The sequence below is a fragment of the Euleptes europaea genome, chromosome 1, assembly GCF_029931775.1.
Source record: "Euleptes europaea isolate rEulEur1 chromosome 1, rEulEur1.hap1, whole genome shotgun sequence".
Taxonomy (NCBI): domain Eukaryota; kingdom Metazoa; phylum Chordata; class Lepidosauria; order Squamata; family Sphaerodactylidae; genus Euleptes; species Euleptes europaea.
Window position 1 is genome coordinate 23,225,884 of NC_079312.1, and position 18,516 is coordinate 23,244,399.

The 18,516-nt window shown below is 46.6% G+C and overlaps 1 protein-coding gene across 1 annotated transcript in view; it reads left to right on the forward strand.

Annotated features, from left to right (window-relative positions):
* DDR1 (discoidin domain receptor tyrosine kinase 1) overlaps positions 1 to 11,898 on the forward strand; it is a 30,380-nt gene extending 18,482 nt beyond the window's left edge. Inside the window, exons 10-17 of the mRNA XM_056851965.1 lie at positions 1,265 to 1,463; positions 4,952 to 5,062; positions 5,521 to 5,759; positions 6,755 to 6,882; positions 7,365 to 7,565; positions 9,118 to 9,352; positions 10,946 to 11,095; positions 11,683 to 11,898. Coding sequence (XP_056707943.1) covers positions 1,265 to 1,463; positions 4,952 to 5,062; positions 5,521 to 5,759; positions 6,755 to 6,882; positions 7,365 to 7,565; positions 9,118 to 9,352; positions 10,946 to 11,095; positions 11,683 to 11,823 — 1,404 coding nt within the window. The 3' untranslated portion in view covers positions 11,824 to 11,898. The remainder of the gene's footprint in view (positions 1 to 1,264; positions 1,464 to 4,951; positions 5,063 to 5,520; positions 5,760 to 6,754; positions 6,883 to 7,364; positions 7,566 to 9,117; positions 9,353 to 10,945; positions 11,096 to 11,682) is intronic.
* The last annotated feature ends 6,618 nt before the right edge of the window (positions 11,899 to 18,516 follow it).

Consider the following 18,516-nt stretch of genomic DNA (forward strand, 5'->3'; position numbering starts at 1 on the left):
AACCAAGACCTCCCTGAGGGTTTCTGAAGGAGTGACGGGTGTATAAGCTCTGGGCTGTGGCTTTCAAGCTTCCTGTCCTCAGAGATCCTTTTCTATGCCCGTTTTTCTGTCCAAAATGTTGGGGCACATATAAGGGTACCTCAAGGCATACACAGGGTTGTTGCCAGGCCTCTTGGATCTTGCTGGCACCCTGTATGGACAGAACATAACTTCGGAATGTGCCTGATCCCCCCTTGCTTCTGCACATTGCAGGAGAAGTTGGTGGACAAGCATTGTCATCCTGGCAGTTTGTCCATGGTAACAGAGCTCCTCATCAAGGCGGGGCTGTGGCTCAGTGTTAGAGCCTCTGCTCGGCATGCAGAAGGTCCCAGGTTCAATCCCTGGCATCTCCAGTTTAAAAGGATGTGGCAGTCGGTGATGGGAAAGACCTCTGCCTGAGATGCTGGGGAGCTGCTGCCAGTCAGAGTAGACAATTACTGACCTTGATAGTCTGATTCAGTATAAGGCAGCTTCAAGTCCTCAGCTGACGAACCTCAGTGTTCCTTGGAACACAATCTGAAAACCAACAGAGGACAACAATTTTGACTTCCCAAATGATCCACGGTTGGGGGTGGGGGGTGGGGAGGCAAGTCTGTTGTAGCAAATTAGAAGCATCAGGCCTGAAGGCATGTGGGTATCACACTAGTGGGCAAGCAGCAGGGAAGCTGTTTGGAAAGCCTTTACACATACCAGAGGCACTAGAATGGCTTTCTAGTATCATATGACTTCCCAGGCTGGGAGGCTCTTGAGCTGTCATGGGAGTCCCCCGTGGTTCGCCCTTCCAACCAACACCCCCAAGGGCTCACAGATCCGTAAACTTGACTCTTAATTTGGCTAATTTGAGAGCCAGCGTGGTGTAGTGGTTCAGAGCGGTGGTTTGGAGCAGCGGACCCTAATCTGGAGAACCGGGTTGGTTTCCCCACTCCTCCACATGAAGCCAGCTGGGTGACCTTGGACTAGTCACACTCTCTCAGCCCCACCTACCTCACAATGTGTCTGTTATGGGGTGGGGAAGGGATTGTAAGCTGGTTTGATTCTTCCTTAAGTAGTAGAGAAAATTGTCATATAAAAACCAACCCTTTCTTTCTTCCTCGAATTAAAAGTTTCTAGGGTGTTTGGGCAAGGAATATGGTTTGGTGGATTGAGACTTGAAGGGCTGGGAATTCGGTATGCCAACTGTATCATCCTTTACCACCCTAGTCAGTGTTGCTCCCCTACCCTGTAGGCTCAGCGCCGAATCTCGGATGACGACCTCACTGTCCGGCTCTCTGCGCCCAGTGACACGATCGTTATCAACAACACAATGGGTTCTCACCGGCACTCCAACCGCTATGAGCGCATCCACTCGGGGGACACGGAGTACCAGGAGCCCAACCGGGCTCGCATGAAACTGCCAGACCTGCCCCACAGTACAGAGAACTCTGGTGAGGGGCCGATTGTGGGATGGCGGGAAGAGGCAGAACCAGATCGGGGAGGGGAGTGGGGAAAGCTGTTTAGAAGGTGGAAAGGGAATGGGTTGGAGCACTAGAGAAGTTTGCGTCGGGATGGTAAGGATGGCCAATTGTTGTATTCATGGATCCACACAGTCTGTGAGCTTGGAAAAGTTGGTGTTTTCGTGGGTGGCTAGAGAGCCATAAAGGCCATCAGTCATACTCTTACAGCTGCAGCACTTGGATGTTCTGAGGTAATCAGTCGGGGGAGTTTGACAAGCAACCTCGGCTTTTGGAAGATCGTCTTAAGGAGTAAAGGATGGGGCCGTTGCTCAGTGTAGAGCCACTGCTTTGTATGCAGAAGGTCCCAAGTTTAATCTCCAGCATCTCCAGTTAAAAGGGTCAGGTGATGTGACAGATCTTCATCATAGAATTATAGAGTTGGAAGGGACCACCAGGGTCATCTAGTCCAACCCCCTGCACAATTCAGGAAATCCACAACTACTCCCCCCACACCCCCAGTGACCCCTACTTCATGCCCAGAAGATGGCCAAGATGCCCTCTTCATCTTGAAGAGCCACTTGGTGTTTCACACATCCTGAATAATGCACTTTCAGTCCACTTTCAATGCTCTGTAACAATCGTGTGCAAGTGGATTTTGCCATTTTGCACAGTAAAATCCAGCTGCAAAGTGCATTGAAATGGGATTGAAAGTGCATTGTTTGGCATGTATGAAAGCACCCGCTGTCCATCAGAGGAGACAAGGCTGATCTTGATAGGGCAAAGGTTGACCAAGACTCAGTTGAAGGCACCATCATGTGTAAGTAGATTGGCAGTGACCCTGCACCCTTCTAAAATGGGCAAGAAATACCAATATATTACCCTATGAAATACTTACGAAGGCTCATTCATTCTTTTCTTTGCAAATGAAACCAACAGGATAATGTTCCACCACTTCTTGATTAAATTTGAGTAGAACCACTACAGGCCCCAGAAATAGTTGCTCTAGAGGCCAAATCTGCCTTGCAGGTTGTCTGTCTGCCACCCTGGCTCAAGGCCCCAGATTTTCTCTCCAAGATGGCCAAGGATGTGTTTTGTCACTTTGAGATTTTGCTGTTTATAGATTTAAAGGTGGTGGTCAATAGGTAAATTATGCAGTTTTACATAAATGTTGCAAATTTATGAACAACATTTACCGTATTTTTCGCTCCATAGGACGCACCGCTCCATAAGACGCACCTAGTTTTTAAAGGAGGAAAACAAGAAAAAATCTTGTTTTCCTCCTCTAAAAACTTGTCTTATGGAGCGAATGCCGGCTGGGCGCGTGCGCGTCGGGACGGCGCGAGCTAGCGTTCCCCGCCCCGATGGCCAGCTGGGAGGCGGGCGGGGCGCACAGAGCCGGCTGGGCGCGCTGGAACGGGGCGCACAGAGCCGGCTCGCGTCATTCCAGCGCGCCCAGCCGGTTCTGTGCGCAACATTTCCCCTCACTTTTGAGGAGGAAAAAAGTGCGTCTTATGGAGCGAAAAATACAGTACTTATTCATTTTATAAACTTTATATCCTGCCTTTCTGCCTTCATAAGGGCCACCAAGGCGACTAACAAATCAAAACATGTGAAATAAAATCACATCTTAGAAACCATAAAAATCATTAAAACAGAGCCAAAATACATACAAAACCATAAAAACAACAATTAAAACATTGGGCAGGAAGGAGGGAATACTGAGGGAACACCACACAAAACAGATTCCTAACGTATTGTGCTCACTACATGTAGAGCTGGCAAAGCATTGAAGCTTATCTATCGGGATCCCCGCCTCAGTCTTTGACCAGGGGTCTTCACCTTCATAAGGACTAGAATTCGCTTCATCTTCTTGCTTCTTCTTTTCTTTTTCTTTTGCTTCTTTTTTTCTTTTTCTTTTTTTTAAAATTCATCTTCTTTTAAGGGAAAGTGAGCTTCTTGGGATGCTGAATTCTGTGCCCAGTACCAAACCTGTGCTTGTGGACTTTCAGGATGAGTGCAGCCTGGTTTATGGGGTGTGTGATGTGGATATTCTTACTTGGTGCTGAAAGAATCAGGTTGCTTAGGAAGTGTCTCGAGCTACTCTTGAGGCTTGAGGTTTCTTGGAAGGGCTTTGACTATGTAAGGAAATGCCCAAAACAGACGGAAGGTTTTTCTAGTGGATCATCTGCCTTTTCACTAATGAATAGACCAACCCTTGGCTAAGAAAGCATTAACTTTTCAGCGATTTTTAAAAAAATTATTCCCTCAGAAGGTTTAAAGTTGGAATAAACCATGCGCAAGTCAGGAGTCTGTGAGGCATCACAGGAATTAGCTTTTGGAAGTCATTGCAAACACCACCTGTCATCCCTGTATAGTTGAATCTTTGTACTGCAAACAATAATCTGTAATACAATTTCATATTTGCATATTAAGCAATTGCTAAAAACATCAAATTTAAAAATTGTTATATTTGACCCTGAGTGCTCAGTAGCAACATCTTTTCCACAAGTGTGGCACAATGAAATATATTGGCAAATTATGTCATCATAGGTGCCTTTTTGAGGCTACTGAGCCAAATGTGAGATACCTTAGGAAGCAGCAGCCCTCCTTGTTAGAAGGGGAGGCCATCATTAACGCTTTAATTACTTATTTTCCATTTACCTATGTGTTTACAAAATATTAATATCCTGGCTTTCCAGTTTTATAGAATATCCATAAGGTAGCTAACAAATGATAATTCTATATCTCTAAAAAAACAGCCATACAGATTAAAAATTGCAAGAAATACCAAAAAACAAGTGATCTGGTAAAAGTGTCATGGAGGGCATCAAATTTTTATCCCACTTTTTCTCCAAGGAGCTTAGGAACATCAGATCAGTTCTGCCCTTTCTCCATTTTTTTCTCCCCACAGAACCCCTGTGAGATAAGCAATGCTGAGAAATGTGACTGGTTCATGGTCTCTCTGGTGAATTACTGTGGTAGAGCAGGCATTACATTTGAAGGAAAGGCTAGCTAGAGTGTTTCTTCTTGACATTTCTGCATGCAAGGAGGTGTTTCTGTGGGGTGAGGAATAATGAGCGTTCAACCACGTGATTTCCCCCTACATAGGGAATTGAGGGTGTCTGCTGGTTTCCTTGTTTGAGAACATGAGGGAGGAATAAACACTTGAATCCTTTGAGAGAAGGGTGTGAGAGCCAGAGAGCAGGGGAAGGCCAGACTCCCGGATTCCTTCCTTCGATCCGCAGTGCTGATGACGACATCTTTCCACCATTATACTCTCTGTTGTTCAGTGTCTGCGTCTTTTGCTGCTGTGTTTTGGGACGAGAGGCCTAAAGGGGGCAGGAACCCCCTCTCTAAAGCGCTGCCTCTTCTCTGTGTCACGCCTCGCCCTTCCGTATGCGTCCCTCCATCCGTCCGTCTTGTTCCTCATCCGTCCGTTTGTCTCCTCCACCCCACCCGCCCTCCCCTTCTCCCGACAGCTCTGCTGCTCAGCAACCCGGCTTACCACCTCTTCCTGGCCACTTATGCCCAGCCAATGGGAAGGCCCGCTTTCCCGCCACCCAACCGGGTTAAACCCATCAACACCAATGGTAAGAGAGGGTCACCAACCTTACATGGCGCGGCTGGGGACCTGGGTGGCCCACCCTCCCGAGCTAGGGACGTTCTGCCTTCTGCGATTTCTCTTTTTCCCCCCCACGAGGGGTTGCTGTCTGTCTCCATCTCTCTTCTCCCACCATGTCTGCCCTCCCCAGTTCATCTCCCTCTTGTCTATCCTCCACATGGCTAACCCCCCCCTCCTGCTCGGACAACGTTTAACCTTCAGCTTTTGCAGGTTCTGTGATGCAGCGGCTCCGGGGGGACGGATGGGAGGTTGGGGGCAGGAAACCCAGCAGCGTCCCCTGGTCCAAAGCTGAGACGCCGCGACCTCTGAGCTCGCCATGGCTGCTGGGCTTCCTAGCGAAGCAGCCACCCCTAGGGGTGGAGCGAGTGCTTCGTCCCGTTTAACGGCCGAGGTGAGTTCCCGCTACTTTCCTCTTTCCTTCTGCAGCGTGCGGGGCTGACTACATGGAACCGGAAGCCACCGGTTGCCCGCCCGGCTTCCAGAACAACGTGCCGCATTACGCCGAAGCCGACATCATCAACCTGCAGGGGGTGACCGGCGGGAACACGTACGCGGTGCCGGCTATCGCGGTAGACGCCCTCGCCGGCAAGGACATGGCGCTGGGCGAGTTCCCTCGGGAGCGGCTCCTCTTCAGGGAGAAGCTGGGAGAAGGGCAGTTTGGGGAGGTAGGTCCACTTGTGCACCCAGGCCGAATAGTCAGGCACAGTGTTTGAGCTTCAACCCCAGCTGCTGAAGGACCAAAGTAAACGAGGCCCTTCTGGGTAGGGGGATCAAACGGGATTCTTCAAGTCAGGCATATCGTGTCGTCTGAATGCTGTTCTACCAACTTAAATGATTTGTATTGTTGAGAATATCTGGACAGAGTCAAGAAATGAAGTCAACAGAGAAAAATAATTAACTCCCCCCTTGTTGAAAAATACGTGGATTCTTCAACAGTATGAGCAAAAATACTAGATTTATTTACTTAGGTTTACACATTTGCCCTGCCTTTTATTCCAGTGTATCCTCAAGCAGTAGAAAAGAGCAAGAGTGCAGTAGCACCTTAAAGACTAACAAAATTTCTGGCAGGGTAGAAGAAGAAGAGTTAAGGGAGAATCAAACCAGCTTACAATCTCCTTCCCTTCCTCTCCCCACAACAGACACCCTGAGAGGTAAGTGGCGCTGAGAGAGTTCAGAGAGAACTGTGACTAGCCCAAGGTCACCCAGCTGGCTTCATGTGTAGGAGCGGGGAAAACCAACCCAGCTCTCCAGGTTAGAGTCTGCCGCTCATGTGGAGGAGTGGAGAATCAAACCCCAGTTCTCCAGATCAGAGTCCAGCTGTGAAAAAGTGAGCTGTGGCTCACAAAAGCTCCTACCCTGCCAGAAATTTTCTTAGTCTTTAAGGTGCTACTGGACTCTTGCTCTTTTCTACTGCTACAGACTTAACACAGCTACCCATCGTAAGTGTATCCTCAAGGTTGCTGACCGGAAAAAATACCCTAAGTAAACCAGAATGGGCAGCTGGCCAGCTCGTTTTTGCTTGAAGCGCTACACTGTTTGAAGGCAGCGCTGTTGATTGTGATGATGAGGGACGCTGGTGATGGAAGGATCTTCCTTGACAGTCTTGACAGGCTTCTTTGTCTCTGTTGTCTGATTGGCTATATTTATCTTTCCTTACAAGGTTCACTTGTGCGAAGTGGAGAACCCCCAGGACCTGCCGAGCTTGGAGTTCCCATTTAATGTGCGCAAAGGGCGCCCTCTGCTGGTGGCTGTGAAGATTCTACGCTCGGACGCCACTAAGAACGCTAGGTAAGGGCCTAACTCTATCTGCCTGTGTGTGTGTGTGTGTGTGTGTGTGTGTGTGTGTGTGTATGTATATGTGTTTATGTATGTGTGTGTGTGTGTGTATATATATATACACACACACACACACACACACACACACACCTATACCTATGACTATATGTTTTTATCCCACCCTTCTTCCAAGGGTAGCACGCATGGTTCTGTCTTCCCCCTATTTTTTCTTTACAACAGCCCTGTAAAGTCGGCTACATTGAGAAAGAAACTGGCCCAAAATTACTGAATTACTATGATTCTCCCTTCCCTATTTTTATCTTCACAACTATCTTGTAAGGTACCTTTGGCTGAGAAAATGGCTGGTCCAAGAAAACTCAGCTAGCTTTGTTCAGTTCTGTAACTATGTGCTGGGGGGCGGGCAGATTTCTTGCCTTGAGACCAATAAGTCGCACTCCTCATTTCCCTGTACGTGTCCTCTCCTGCCCACGAAGGAACGACTTCCTGAAGGAGGTGAAGATTATGTCTCGCTTGAAGGACCTCAACATTGTAAGGCTGCTGGGCGTATGCGTGAGGGACGACCCCCTGTGCATGATCACGGAGTACATGGAGAACGGTGACCTCAACCAGTTCCTCAGTGGCCACGAGCTGGAAGATAAGATGGGCGGGAGCCCAAGCGGGAAGCCGACCATCAGGTATTTATCACCACACTGCTGGAAGCAAAACCCCACCAATGGAAGCTTGAGGTGGGGGGAACGTATTCTCAAGTAAATTTTTCAGGTTTTGAATATCTATTGTCCAATTTCCCCTCAAAACAGTAGAGAGTCCTGTGGTGTTTTAAAGACAAACAAACGTACTGCAACATACTCTCTTGTTTGTGGCTTCCTAAGGGCACCTGGTTGGCCACTGTGTGAACAGACTGCTGGACTTGATGGGCCTTGGTCTGATCCAGCAGGGCCTTTCTTATGTTCTTATGTCCCCCCCGCCCCGCAACTGGGGTACAAATTATCATAGGCAAGAGTTTCCTTCATCAGATGTATCATCCACACACTCCAGGACAGTTTTGCCACAAAAAAGGCTCACATTACCTTTTTGAAATTTATGTCAACATTCTCCCAACTATGGTTGTTGGTGGATTTTTGGAGTTTTATTTAAACACACACACACACACATGCCCCAAGATTTTATTTTTCATTTTATTCTTGTTTTTAGTTTTTAGCAGGCCACCCTTCAACTCAGAAATAGCCTTCAAAAATGGGTTAATGCTCCTCCATAATCTGCCTTGGATACATACAGAAAAGTGACACGTGCCTTTTTAATAAAGAGTAATATTAAATTTGACAAGCTGATACTTTGTATATTTATCTCGAAAGCTTATACTTTACTTTTCTTATAGAGACTCCAGGAGTTTTGCAACAATAATACAAATAAGGAAATTCTAAAATAAATTGAAATTCATCGTGTTGGGGTCCAGTGTAGGCTAGTATTATCTGGGATTCATAGTTGTCTTAGAATTCATGATGACAGTTTCAATGATGGTATTTCAAAGTAGCCACCAAAGCCAGATTTTAAAAGCCACATTTGAAATGCAAGAATATAAGCATATTTGGAAACATTTCCCCCAGATTTGTGAACTTCTGATTCAGATATTTTTATTTTGCGATTGCTGTCCTGTCTTTCTACTGAAATTGCATTCAAGGTACTGAAATTTCTACTGAAATTGCATAAAAGTAAGGTTGCGCAAGGATAACCAGTGCCATATTGAGTAGTGTTTCCCTGTTCTATGTCCATTGAAGTCAATGGTCTTAGAAAGATGTAGCTTTGTGTAGGATGGCAATGAAAATAATTTTGAAAACAAAAAGAAATCCAAATTACCCACGAAACAAACCGCAACAACAAACAGCAGCCAATCTCAACACAGCAATTGAAAGAGTAACACAATACCAATTCATTAGTAGCAGCAATACAAGCGAGCAACAAAAACACAAATAGTAAGAATCTCTTAAAAACAACAACAACAAAGAGCCGGACCTCAAGATAGAAACTGAGCCAGACTGCAAAGGGAGAGGCCATGACATTGCACTAAGTAATGACATTCCTGAGCTAATTTCTGTCCGTTATGGATCTCAGCCAACTACATGGAGGCAAGCCAGCTACCCCCATACCTGATGGGAATATCCCTTACATCTCTTTCATCACAGAGGGGAAAGTCCCTGATGTGTCTTGCTCTGTCTCCCTGCCATCCAGCTACCCAACTCTGGTCCATATAGGGGCCCAGATCGCTTCAGGAATGGCCTTCCTTGCTTCCCTCAACTTTGTGCACCGGGACCTGGCGACGCGAAACTGCCTGGTAGGCGAAGGGTTTACCATCAAGATTGCTGACTTCGGCATGAGCCGGAACCTCTACGCCGGGGACTATTACCGCATCCAGGGGCGGGCGGTGCTGCCTATCCGCTGGATGGCCTGGGAATGCATCCTCATGGTGAGTTCACAGTGCTATGAGCACTGCATTGTGGGAGGAGGGCCGAACGGTTCCTCAAAATGGTAGGGGTCCCCGTGGTTTCATCTGTCTCCTCAGTATTGGCGACCTTTTCCTTCTTTCTAATGGCACCCACGTATAGGACAGCTTTGTGGGATTTATTGTCGAAGGCTTTCACGGTCAGAGTTCATTGGTTCTTGTAGGTTATCCGGGCTGTGAAACCGTGGTCTTGGTATTTTCTTTCCTGACGTTTCGCCAGCAGCTGTGGCAGGCATCTTCAGAGGAGTAACACTGAAGGACAGTGTCTCTCAGTGTCAAGTGTGTAGGAAGAGTAATATATAGTCAGAAAGGGGTTGGGTTTGAGCTGAATCATTGTCCTGCAAAAAGTATCAAAGGTAATGTGCTAGTCATTGTCCTGTAAGTATCAAGGTAATGTGCTAATGAGGGTGAGGTATGTTAATGTGGAACCATTGTATCCTGAAGTGATCTGTTAATGTGTGAAATCCAAAGCTAATCTGCATGGCTATTGTTGACTGTAGTCTTTGTTAGTCTGGAGGTTTTCAGGACAGGAAGCCAAGCCTCATACCACACCCTCATTAGCACATTATCTTGATACTTACAGGACAATGATTAGCACATTACCTTTGATACTTTTTGCAGGACAATGATTCAGCTCAAACCCAACCCCTTTCTGACTATATATTACTCTTCCTACACGCTTGACACTGAGAGACACTGTCCTTCAGTGTTACTCCTCTGAAGATGCCGGCCACAGCTGCTGGCGAAACGTCAGGAAAGAAAATACCAAGACCTTTGTGGGATTTGTTTGTGAGAGGGACTGTGTAACGTCGTGGCTTTCCACAGGGAGCTGAAGGGATCTTTAAGTGGATGAATTGGGGACTGTTTGGGCTTGAAGTATTACTGGTGCGGAGGATGTACTGAGAGGAAGTAGAAAATGGTGGAGGGTCACTGAATTATTCCACGGTGTTTCAGCTGCTTGTCTGGCTTCTGAGGTTTCAGCAGGCGTGGTCTACACACTGTCAAACATATTTTCACAGTCGTTAAGGCTGTGAAACTTTTTTAAAAGGAAAGCTAAGCTTTCCAGAAAACTCGGCCCTTTGTATTCTTGTGGAGTCACAGCGTAGATTGTGGCTGTTACTGCACTAGGTATTCCCACCGATGTATTGAGAGTTTGAAACTGTTATAAAAATTACTCTTCGCACTTTGTTTGGCCCCTTTAGCTGTGAAGACGTCTTCCAACCATTTTTTAGCCGTAGTATCCAAAAACCCCTTCAAAGCGATGTTTTTTATAACGTTTCCAAACTCTTGATACATCGCTGGGAATACAAAATGCGGTAACAGCCTATGTTCAAGGAGGTGTGAGAGAGAAGAACTAGGCTTGGAAGGTTTCGGTTGGTGAAAATCATCTTGGCGGTGTCTGCGATTCCCCCCCCCCCCCAGTCGTTTGGATCACTCTTGAGTGTCGAGACAGGGAGGAAGGATGGTGACTGGGAAAGATAAGGAGAGGTGATAGGGTGCGTGCGTGTATTGTCTCCTGCCCCTCTCTATTCTCACTCTTCCTCTATTTCTCCTCAGGGGAAATTCACCACAGCCAGCGACGTCTGGGCATTTGGTGTCACGCTGTGGGAGGTGCTTATGCTGTGCCAAGAGCAGCCCTACAGCCAACTCACCGACGAGGCCGTCATTGAGAATGCTGGCGAATTCTTCCGGCACCAGGGCAAGCAGGTATCAACCAGCGGCCCCAAGTGGGCAGGGGAAGTGGGAAGAAATTCTGGCTATGGGGAACCGCTATTTCTCTTAGCTCTTACCGCTAAAAGAAACGGAGCCATTACACACCGGGGGCCTGTGCCGCTGAGGTTATCAGTGGTATTCTGCATTGGAGGACAGACGTATAATGAGGCTACCAAATGGAATGTGGCCATCCTACCACAAGGGGGTCAATCTCGTGTTTTTGTTCCTGGTCTGAAATTTCAAGTGGAGTGGGTGGAGTCCATAACTCATTAGAGGTATGCTATCTCCCCCCTTTTATTTTAAACATTTTTGTTTGTTTGTTACCTCCAGTCTCAGCAGGAAAATTTAAATTTGTATCTCCTGCCCTGTCTCTTCCTTCCAACGATCTCTCAAACTCTGTAATCTTTTAGTCAGATAGAAGGAAAGGCAGGCTTGCAGAGACATGAACTGTCAATCGTGTTTGGTTTATCTTCTCTTTCATCCAAGGAACTCAGAGCGGTGTCTGCAAGTTCCTTCCCGTGTCATTCCCATTCATTCCTACTCACGAGCGTAACAAGTCATACTTTCTCCTCCCTTCCCAGGTATATCTCTCCCGTCCTCCTGCCTGCCCTTTGGCTGTGTACGAAATGATGCTGAGATGCTGGGTGCAGGAGGCCAAGGATCGTCCGTCTTTCCAGCACTTGCACCGTTTCCTGGCTGAGGATGCCCTCAATATGGTGTGAGCCAGGCTGCTGGTGGGCAGAAGAGGCGACATTCAGGAGTTGGGCAGTGCCCCAGAGACCTTTGAGGGGCAAAGTGAAGCTGAGGGGGCAGCTTACTCTGGAATCTTCTCTTGCGGGATGCCCTGCGGCAGGGGTCTGTCCCATCGCTCTCCATCCACCCGCTCCAAGCCTACCATTGTCTACCTGTTCTGCCTCTCACCTTCTTCTGCCTACCTGTCTCCAGTTTCCTCTCGATCCTTTCACTGAATGATCTGGAACTGCCAAATGGAGACATCTGTCCAGTACACTCCCCCCTTCTGTTGTTCAGCCCACTTTCCCACCTGTTTTCTTCTTATCCTGATATGTCTGCTGCTGTCTAATGCGGTTCTGCCCCATCCACTTTATCCTCCTCGAGCCAGTTACACCGAGATCTGCCTTTTGACTTTATACTTACACCCACTCTCATTCAGGTCCTACTAGATCCTTCCTATCTATGGATCCTGCACATATTCCATTATTTTCCCCATATTTTCCCTTGCTTCCTCACAAGCGAGTTGAGACTTCCCAAGGGAGGACGGGTGGTTGTGAGGTGACATCTTAGGAGCTCCTCCCTGTCCCTCAGTCCTCCAATTTAAAAGCAGGCATAAACTGATTTCTGATTGGTCCAGGATATGCTCATCCAATCAGTTCTTCTCAGTCAATTCAATACTAGCAGCCCCGTCTGTGCTGTGAGCGTCAGTGGAGTGCAGTGATCTAAAGCATACAAAGTCTGTGGCTGAGATCCCGCCTTTGCACGGCGGGCTATTCTTCCTCAGTCTCCACCTCCCATCTGCAGTACTGGGGTAATAATGCAGACCTACCTTACAGAGCTGTGGTAAGAATTGCCGAGACAATGTTTGTGAAGCTCCCTCAACCATTTCTACTATCATAGGTGATCACATTGTTAAGGCTGACGTTATTTTGATTGGAATTTTTTGTTTTTGAGTCTCTGGGCTCCCTCTCCTGAATGCTCTGAAGTCTCAAACTGAAGGGCAGGCAGTCTAATGTGGCATAGGGGGGAGATCGAAAAGGAAACCTAGGCACAAAATGCCAGGGTGGAACAGGATCTTGAAACAGGTGGGATCTTCCTCCCCGAGTCCCAAGGCCATATGGTGTAGTGGTTAAGAGCTGTGATCTGGAGAACTGGATTCAATTCCCCACTCCTCCACATGAAGCCTGCTGGGTGACCTCGGGCTCGTCACAGTTCTCTCCGAACTCTCTCAGCCCCACCTACCTCACAGGATGTCTGTTGTGGGGAGAGGAAGGGAAGACGATTGTAAGCCACTTTGAGACTCCTTAAAGGTAGAGAAAAGCAGGGTATAAAAACCAGCTCTTCTTCCCGTTCCAGTGGAGAATCATCATTGAACGACGCTGGATTTGTGGGGTGGGGAACAGATTGTCCTGTCACCCCATCCTGATTTGGGAAAGGCCCCAGCCCTGGCGCTTCCCTGTGTGTGTTTTGCGCTGCGCCAGGGACATCTTGTTCAAATCCCTCTCTGTGGATTGTGATGGGTTAGGGGCCCAGTTCACTGACCTTTCCCTGGCTGCCTGCGTCGGCCTGCACGCCATGCTGTGGAAGAGGTGGTTGGCACGGGGTCACAGGAACTTAGAAGTTAAAGAGTATGTTTAGAAGCTGAGGGTGGGGAGAGCTCAAAACTTTGAGAAACCTCGCTCTGAAACACATCTCTGTCCTTCCACTTATGCTGTGCTATTGAGACAAGTGTGAATAGTCTGCTCTGGCACAGTGAAGTTGGCCTGAGAGGGACAGGACAGGGAGAGTTATGCCCCCATCTTGTTCTCCCCCCCCTTCTCATATGGAGAATTAAGCTTTTAAACTTTGGGAAGTCGAGCTTGGTCCCATTCTTTTGATTTCTGCTGTTTCCCCAGATAATAATTCCATTCCCCTGAGAAAGGGGGTTGGCGGTACCTGGAACTTTTCATGTTCTCAGTGCTGGGGGATTGCTTTCTTACCTTTAAACTTTTGACGACAACTGGACTAACACTGGCTAAACAAATAGGACCTCCTGGTCTGAGCACACTGGTTTTTTGTTTTTTTTTAATTGAGCACTGGACACTTGGAGAGGCTGGAAGAAGAAGTGGATTCGAAGGTACTTCGCAAACCCATCATAGGCTGGGCAAGCTCAGTTCTAGCTGCTCTTGAGGGGCGGGGGGGGAGGGGGTATACCTCTCGGTCTTAGCTATTTTGACAAGGAGGCCAGAGACCAGACTTGAAGCTGGATGCAACCGCCATTCAGCCTTCCAAAAAAAAGGACAAACACTGGGGTTTCTGAAAGGACTGGTTTTCCGTTCACTGGATGCTTCCGCAGCACTCACCTGTAAGCTGCCGTGGATTCACATCAGCTGGGGATCTGGCCCGTTCTTTGCAAGTGGAGGTGGAAAAATTGTAAATATTGTACTGTACAAAGCGCAGGGAGGGTGAAGGCGTTGCGGTTTCCCAAAGCACACTGGAGTGCCGGGCAATTGTTCTGTTTCTCTGCGAGTCCCTCCAGGAGCTGTTCCCAAAAAAAGGATCTACCCCCACACACCAAATCAACACTGTCAACTGCAGAGTTGCGCTCATAGCAACGGGGTCTGTGCACAGCCAAGTCCGCACAGGGAACAGGGCTGGATCAGATTTCTGGATCATGGGCAGCTCCTCCCAGATAGCCAGCTCTGTAAGCTTTCAATCATGCCAAATGCAGTTCTTGTCTGGAGGCGGGGGGCGGGAGAGATGCATTGTTTCCAACTCTTGTTCAGTTTCCTAATTACAAAAAGCCCCCCCTCCCGACTGCGTTACTATTGGTTTTTTTCAAGCATCTTCCCAAATGTAACGTTTGTTTAAGTGGTTAGTTGCAGAAAGCAGAATAATACTTTGATGGGAGGGAAGGGGTGGGAGTCTTTTAAAAAATCTCATTCCGAATGTTTAGAAATAATTTGGAGTTTCTGTGTACAGTGTTTTCTCACTTTAATCAAGCCCCCCTCCATTTTTTTAAAGTGGGAATTGTATAAATTGAACATCCTTCAGAAGTTATGATGTGCAATGCAATCTTTGGCATGTTTACTCAGAAAGAAGTCCCATTATGTTCCATGGGGGCTTACTCCCAAGGAAGCAATTCTGGTATTTAATAGCATTCCATGCCTTTCTGCTGGGACAACCGTTGGCTTGCGGGGGCAGACTGATTTTGGGACTCTTTTCAGTGGTGGGAAATGCCTCATTTTATCTAGATGTATATTTCTATTTGGGGGAAAGAATCAGCGGCGCTCGAGAGTTCTGTCTCTAATTGCTTCTCTGTTTAATTGCACCTCCTCCACACTCCCCCCCCCCCGTCAGATGCCTTTTTGTCCGTGTGTCTCCCCGCCCCAGGATATTTGTAGTTCTTTGTATTTTGCATCAGGATGTGTACATATTTGAAGAGCAGAGAAAATAGACAGATTTTTTTACACTAATATATAGATGCTTGGAATTTTTTTTTAGTCCTTTCCATCTATGTGGTCAATAAAAGCGCTTTGCATTTTGTACAGTATTTTTTTGCAATAGTTGGCCTCTGAGTTGGGGGGCTGGCATGGGGCAAGGTCAGAAATGGGGCAAGGTCAGCCCTACCATATGACACCAAAGTTTATCGGGATGGGAAACTGAACCCCATTCACTGTTGACCTTCTGCAGCATCTTCTTCAAGGGATTATCATCTCCAGTTCCACAAGATCTAGGCATTTTACTAAGGGGGGAGGAGGAAGGGGGAGAATGACTTTACATACAAGATCAGTTGACCAACACAATGCAACACTGGTATTGTGTGTTTGTGTTACGTGCTAACAAGTTGCAGCTGACTTATAGCAACCCCAGCAAGGGGCTTTCAAAGCAAATAAGAAGCAGAGGTTGTTTTCCATTGGCTTCCTCTGCAGAGCCTTCCTCAGTGGTCTCCCTTCCAAGTACCGACCCTGCTTATCTTCTGAGATCTGCCAAGATCAGGCTACACCACCTTCCCTCCCCACTAGTATCTTTTTTTAAAAAAACTTCCATGCAGCACCATAAACATAAACACTATAGAAAACACAATACGGAATATTACATCTTGCTCATGATCTTACATAATCTAGCATCTATCACATCCTACTCCAAATATAGCTGTTCTGCCTTTTTACTATATCTGCATTTATATATATATATATATATATATATACACAAAATGGGAGAAAGATGGATTAATGATTCTCCCTTACTATTTCTAATATTAGTATGTAGTTGGATCATCATAATTGATATGGCCGTGATTATAGTATTATTTCTTAATCTGAGTATTTTATGCAGTAGCTATTTCAACTTAGATATAAAGGTAGGAAAAGATACCTAGTCTACACATACAGGAGTTAGATTGATGAGATGGCATGACATTCCTTTCTCTCTTCTTTTTTTAACCCAAGGACTTCACTGCCCTGAGGTATTATTTTAGCAAGATAGAACCAAGTAAGATGAGTCCTAATGTGGTTACTAGGCCACAGTTTTTTGAATCTCCAAGGCAAAATCTAGAACTGTACTTCAAGCAACAAATTTATGTAGGTTAAAAAAAAAACACCTGGATATACTCCAACAGAAAATGCCAAAAATTAGGGCAAAGCTCATTAATTATCAGAAATCCCAACAGGTGGGCGCAGAGGCAGCCGGACTTTCCTAGCAAGTGTGTTGCAAGCCAGTTCCAAAGTTGTGAGGAAGTGTTATTCCAGTAATCAAAATATATTTGGCAAAGTGCATGTTAACTGGGTTTCGTGATCAGATTTATACCTAATCTGGCAGTCCGCACTGCCAAAAATAAAGGCAAACAAGACAGATGGAGCGCAGTGTTCCCCGTGCTTCAGTACCAGTGACAACATGAATCCAAAGGAAATCTTTCAATACACTCAAGCACACCACAGATACAATTAATAGGTCGCTGAACTTTCAGATCTCTCTTTTCTTGGATGCTTATTGATGGAACCGGGGAGTCTCTAAGAGCCAGCGTGATGTAGTGGTTAAGAATGGTGGTTTGGAGCAGTGGACTCTGATTTGGAGAACCGGGTTCGATTCCCCACTCCTCCACTTGAGCGGCGGAGGCTAATCTGGTGAACTGGATTTGTTTCCCTGCTCCTCCACATGAAGCCAGCTGGGTGACCTTGGGCTAGTCACACTCTCACCCCCACCTACCTCACAGGGTGTCTGTTGTTGGGAGTGGAAGGGAAGGTTATTGTAAGCCGGTTTGATTCTTCCTTAAGTGGTAGAGAAAGTCAGCATATATTTTAATGGTTGTGAAAACAGCTGAAGGGTGGCATTCACTCCACAACAATACCAAATTACATACCACCATCATTAAGCCCATTGCTGTGTCTCACAACGGTCAACGATGTGCCAAACATACCCACTACCGCTGCATAGATGAATTTCTAAATCAAACTGAGTTCCACAGTGCAATCCTAAATGGAGTTACATCCTTCTAAATAAAAAAAAATCACACACAAGGTTGGAAGAGACCACAAAGGCCATCCAGTCCCCCCCTGCCATGCAGGATCCCACAATCGAAGCGCTCCCGACAGATGGCCATCTAACCTCTGCTTAAAGACCTCCAAAGACAGAGACTCTACCCCCCACCCCCACCCCGAGGCAGCCCATTCCACCGTCGAACCGCCCTCACCGTCAGAAAGTTCTTCCTAATGTTTAGGTGAAATCATTTTTCTCTTATTTTAAATCCATTACTCCATGTCCTAGTCTCTGAGGCAACAGAGAACAAGCTAGTTCCCTCATTAACATGGCATCCCTTCAAATATTTAAACATGGCTATCATGTCACCCCTTAACCTTCTCCAGACTAAACAAACCCAGCTCCTTAAGTCTCATAGGGCATGGATTCCAGACCATTGACCATTCTGGTCGCCCTCCTCTAGACATGCTCCAACTTGTCAGCATCCTTCTTAAATTGCGGACTTAGACAGCTGTGACCCCTTTATTTTTTTATATAAAGGGGTACAAAAAAAGAAAGGGGAAAAGAATACAGCTGTGACTTTTGTTAGGATTGCACTGTCCAGCCAGATTGCTGGACAGGCCTCTTTTCCTCTCATTCGGGGCACTACATTGCAGACAGGTTGCTGACAAAACATTCTTAGAAGAGAACCACCGTTACAGTGAGGTTATTTTTGAGCAATCAAAGTCATTTGTGTTGTGTGTTGGGATGAGCAAAGGTTTTAGGCTTGGTCCACACATTCAGTGGAATAAAATGGAACGGCTGTAGTGACATTTTGAGATGCTTCTCTCATGGAAAAACAAAACACCATGCACACAAGAAACTTAACGCACCAGGGCATATGCTTGAATAGAAACCCTCTCAACCAATGCTAGAACTTACTTGGAGGAATTAAAAAAAAAATCGGCAAATGTTCAAAAATTGTATCCTGTATTCTGAAATGGTACCATCCACCTTATTCTCTGCATGGTGTAGGACAGTTCTTAGAAAGACTTCCCTGTCAGGAAGGGTCAGCTGCCCAGTTATAGTGACATTTAGCATTAAGCAGGTCATGGCTCCAGGGAACATCTGCCTGACTACAGAATGGAGTGGAATCTACATACCGAGGAAGAAGACATCTGATTAAGTGGTGGTTGGGGGAGGGGCTGATCCAAAGGTTCTGAGTCCATTAACCTCATTAGCTAGAT